At 44.1% G+C, this 4,931-nt stretch overlaps 1 protein-coding gene across 1 annotated transcript in view; it reads left to right on the top strand.

The window, feature by feature from the left end:
* APCDD1 (adenomatosis polyposis coli down-regulated 1) overlaps positions 1-3,981 on the top strand; it is an 18,737-nt gene extending 14,756 nt beyond the window's left edge. The window contains exons 3-4 of the mRNA XM_009070955.1: positions 582-903; positions 2,892-3,981. Of these exons, the coding sequence (XP_009069203.1) occupies positions 582-903; positions 2,892-3,340 (771 nt within the window). The 3' untranslated portion in view covers positions 3,341-3,981. The remainder of the gene's footprint in view (positions 1-581; positions 904-2,891) is intronic.
* The last annotated feature ends 950 nt before the right edge of the window (positions 3,982-4,931 follow it).

The raw sequence follows: 4,931 nt of genomic DNA, 5'->3' as shown, positions 1-4,931 counted from the left end.
CCTGCTGGAGAGAGCCATAAAGCTTTCACCATGCCCTATGGCATCCAGATGTATCATACACTTCACAAGCTTGAATTAGGGCTCAGAAAGCTGAAAACATTTAAAATCGCTGGTTAGTGTTCTCCCAGGCTGCCACCCAAAAAGAAAAATGTCCATAGGACACCCATGTCATCAATAGTACCCGAAGTTAACAACTAAAGGAAGACGGATGCAAAGTAAGTGCTCGGCAAACGTATTGATTTCTAGCAGAAGTGTTGCTAAGGCCCTATCGCAGTAAATTACCATCTGCCAGCTTCTTGTGCGATTTGAAGGCTAAAGTCAGCCTTTTCTAGATCCTATAAAAAGCTGAACTATAATGTTAATTTCAGATAAATACAGACAAGGAAATTAAGCTCTTAAGTGTTCTCCTGCTGTGCAGTCTCACACATACAAAACCAAATAGTGCCACTAACAAGATAAGAAATGACAATACATTCCTTAAAATGTGGAGCTGGTGTCACTTCAGGATGAAGTGGCTGGCCATTTCATTGCCCTGTATCACAGATAATGCCTAATGAGGGTTTCTCTCTGCATCATTTCAGAACCATGACCGCACATGCATCGCATGCAGAATCATCTACCGGTCGGACGAGCACCATCCTCCCATCTTACCCCCCAAGGCTGATCTGACCATAGGGCTACATGGAGAGTGGGTGAGCCAGCGCTGTGAGGTGCGACCAGAGGTCCTCTTTCTTACTCGGCACTTCATCTTCCACGACAACAACAACACCTGGGAAGGACACTACTACCACTACTCCGACCCCGTCTGCAAGCACCCCACCTTCACCATCTACGCCAAGGGGCGCTACAGCCGCGGAGTCCACTCATCCAAAGTAATGGGTGGCACAGAGTTTGTGTTCAAAGGTAGGGTGACTTGCAACTCTGGGGGCAGAGGTAGTCACACAGCTATGGACCAGAGCAGAGTTTGCTGATAACAGTTTGGTTGTCGATGATTTCATTGTCATTTTCAGGAGTTTGTCATTTCTGGGGAAGCTTGCAGGAATTGTGTGAATGCCCAGCCAAACTATACAGCCGCATGGCATTTCACACCACTGAAGCAATACTCATTTGAGGCAGAGGTCTTCAAGTACAGCACAAGCAAATAAGATTTCACATCACTAAGTGATCTTGGAGTCCAGTGGCTGGACTTCAAGCATCTAAGGAGAGTGTCTTAGGTTAGATATGTGTCCTAGGGCTCCTTCAGCAGAGAGAAGAAAGCATCTTCAGAAGGCATTTCAGATCTGAAGCGGCATAAATAATTTTCTGTCAGAGAGAGGTAGCAGCATGTGTCTTTTCATCCTCTTTCCAAGGGGCCCTCAAGCAAGTAAGGGTGTCCCTAAAGACAGCTCTGACTAATCCCACCAGACCAAAGACTAGACAGATCTAACCAAAACCCCTTGAGTACTTTGGAAAGCAGCACTCAGTGGTGATGCCACCTGGGTCCCTGCAGCTGAGAAGCCTTTCTGTGCAAACAGCTGCATAGCACCCTGCTTAGAAAGAGCTCAGAGGCCTGAACCACTCAAACAAACAAACATCTCCAAAACACGACATCCCACCAGCCCCAGCAAAGCCTCTGGAAGCCTCAAGGACTCTGTAGGCTCTTCTCCTCCTTATTTCAGTTACCATGTGAGAAGCATAAAGCTTCGTGCATGGGTCTAGTTTAGTAAAGCATCTAACTGTTAAGAAATAATTTACTAATCTGGGCTTCATAGGAGGCTGTCAGAACTTTTGCTCTTTAGAGCTGCATATGCAGCATGTCCCAGCTCAGCTCCTGGGGTGAAATTCAGTTTTTGCTTGAATTTCTGGTTTATGATATGCCAACTTACCTTACAGATCGAGGTCACTAATTTGGTATGTTAAAACTTGTAGGTTCAATTTTTATCAATTACCTTTTAAACCATCTAGGTCAAACAATCTGAACTGGAGAGCCATTAAGTCAAATGTCGGTTAATAAAACCTCAAAATAAAACTCCCAGCAAATCTTACTGTAAAATGACCTGCAAGAGAATTTGGGATTTTGGCATGTTGGGAGACATGAGGGCTGGTTATTTGCTTCTGTTTTGGTCTGCACAAACCCATTCAGATCTCCTTTTCTTGATATACAGTGTCAAAGATACACTTTCAAAGGGAGCTTGGGAAAAGCTTATTCAGTTTGGCTTTTCCCAACTTTTTAAAACTTGGCTGGAAAATAAACTTTATGTGCCTTAAGCTCCTTTGAAATACAGGCAGTGAAGAAGCTGCAGCACTGCTACGTTTGATATTGAAAGCTGCAGCCAATGTTTATAGATGAAAAAAAGCATCTCTGTAGGTCAGCAATATTTTATAATTCGTGCAAAAAAGGACAGGTAATATAGTATGATAGTGCAGCTGTGGTGTTTTCCAAATTTCCCAATTGGAACTAATTATTTCATTAGCTTTACAGGGTAGCAGATGTTAAAAAATGATGAAAAATACATGATAAACAGCCCCACTTATGGATTTATGTAGATGGCAATAAAACATCAGTAAAGTTTTATTGTTTCCTCTTTTCCCTATCTCCTAATATAACCAACCAGGCTTTATCTCTAAAGGATTGTCTGGAATTTATGAAAAGTTCTGTTTACTCTCTGGCTGAGATATATGGCCACCAGGTTTTCTTCAAGTGGGTTGGGTGGGGTTGTCCTTTGAAAAAAAGCAATTATGTCAAAGACATAAAGTGATGCAAATAGATTTGCTGGCCACACCTGCAGTATGAAAAATTTGTTTAAGAATGAACAAGGAAAGACAATTTTGATTTAACAGGTATGCCCCAATTTGCACGTTGGCTTTGCTTTTGTCTCTTTGCTAATAGCTCCCCTCTTCCTCTCTCACAGTGAATCACATGAAGGTCACTCCCATGGATATATCCACAGCCTCGCTGCTCAACGTCTTCAATGGGAATGAGTGTGGAGCACAGGGATCCTGGCAAGTTGGGGTTCAGCAAGACGTCACCCACACGAATGGCTGCATCGCGCTCGGCATCCGCCTACCTCACACCGAGTACGAGATCTTCAAAATGGAGCAGGATGCTCGGGGCAGGTACTTGCTGTACAACGGGCAGAGACCAAGTGACGGGTCCAGCCCCGACCGACCGGAGAAGAGAGCCACTTCCTACCAGATGCCTTTAATTCAGTGTGCTTCATCAGTACCCAGATCCGAAGAGTCACCAGAGGAGAATAAAATAAGGCTGTATAGCAGCAGGGCACCGGAAAAATATCCCAGTGCCCCAGCTCTTGCTTTGTTGTTTATTTGGACTGTGTCATATTGGGACATTCTCAGCTAGAAGTGAAAAAAACTTATTTTTCATGACTACAAAGCCAGGATTCCACCAGACTGGGGGTTGTTTTTCTTCCAAAAGGGACATTTATTTTCTTGATGCACTTGAATGCCTGAGAACTGTTGTTCTTTTCCTTACTTCCCCCTTCCTCCTCGAATCCCGAACGGCACTCGTTTGATGTTTGTGCTTTGAACTTCATCCAGTCTGATCCCTGGCCTGACATGACTGCACAAAAGTAATTGCACTTTAGGACTGCAGACTTCTGTGGGGAGGGAGGGGGTCTCCTTTTATTTTATGTTTTTTAACTGCTGGGATGAACATTATGATCCTGCTTCAGTCGTCTCTGCCATCTTACCATTGTGGTACTCTTCTCCCCAACGCCTGGTTTCTCATCAGAACTTAACTCTGGGGAAGGGCTCAGTGTTGTGCCAGTACTGTGATAGCAGCTTCCCCCTCTGACTTCACAGCTCTGATGTAGATATGTATATAAGGAGGAAACCCACAAAGATTTATCTTGCTATTATCTCACAGCTCACATAATGCAAAAAGAATCAGCAGATCAACAGCCTTAACAGCCCTCTGTTCAAAAAGGGCTAAATGGTTGATACCTCTAATCAAAAAAACCCAAAATATTCCAAGTAATTTAAGCTATTTTTACAATCATTGTTTTAAAAATAATCAGTGGTTTAATATTTTCTCATTCAATTTCCTTAGCTATGTAATTGCTTTGAGGTCTTCCTTTGTATCTAGCGAGTAGTTACAACCAAGCCCCTTCAAAGCCAGACAGCAGCAGCAATTTTTCTGTCAGATACACAGAGCACAGGTAAGCTGCCAATACAAGGCTGCAGGGATGACTTCTGTTTTCATATTCCCGAGGCCCTTACATATGCCACGTGTAGTATTTGTGTCAGCCAGGTGGGCAAAGTAAAGAAGCAAGTGGGATCTAATATGTTCTGCAACCCTCTTTAGCAGCTTATTTTTAGTGATGTGACCTTGTGTAGGAACAAGGAGAAGGGTTGCAGCAGCAACCACACCGTGGTCCTTAGTAGACCAAGAAAACAGCTGGAAACAGACCCACAGATGGAGAGACACTGACCCAGTCTTACAGAGGGAGGAGCAAGAGATGCCCAAATGCAGCCACATCCTCCCATTTCTACTTGCTGAACTATCCCAACATGCACCATGGTTTCATAGAGCTTAAATCAGCATTGGTTAGGGGACACATTGCTGGGAAGGTGGATAGGCACAGCCCTCAGAACATTCTTCAGCAAGAGCCTGCCCTGGAAACTCTCAGGTTTCCTTCAGTGGCAAATACATCCTTGGGTGCACTGATGCGAATCAGAGCAGACTCTGCAGGGAGTAGGGAAGGTATTTAAGCCCAGCAAGGAATTACAAGTTCCTAGATGAACCATGCTCTCCTGCTTTAATGAGGAGTGAACTGAGGGCATGGCTTAACCTTGCAGCATTTGGGCTGTGGATTTTACTGATGTATGTGTGTTTTGGCTCACAAGAGGAGCAGGAACCTGTGTAGGAAACATAAGGAGTAAGGCTGTCATGTTTCTTCACAGTATCAGTAGCTTTGAGCTTCCCAGTCCAG

This window comes from Acanthisitta chloris, unplaced genomic scaffold (genome assembly GCF_000695815.1).
Source record: "Acanthisitta chloris isolate BGI_N310 unplaced genomic scaffold, ASM69581v1 scaffold14463, whole genome shotgun sequence".
NCBI classification, from domain to species: Eukaryota; Metazoa; Chordata; class Aves; order Passeriformes; family Acanthisittidae; genus Acanthisitta; species Acanthisitta chloris.
Note: the sequence above shows the minus strand (reverse complement) of the source record. Positions and strands in the feature narration are given on the sequence as shown.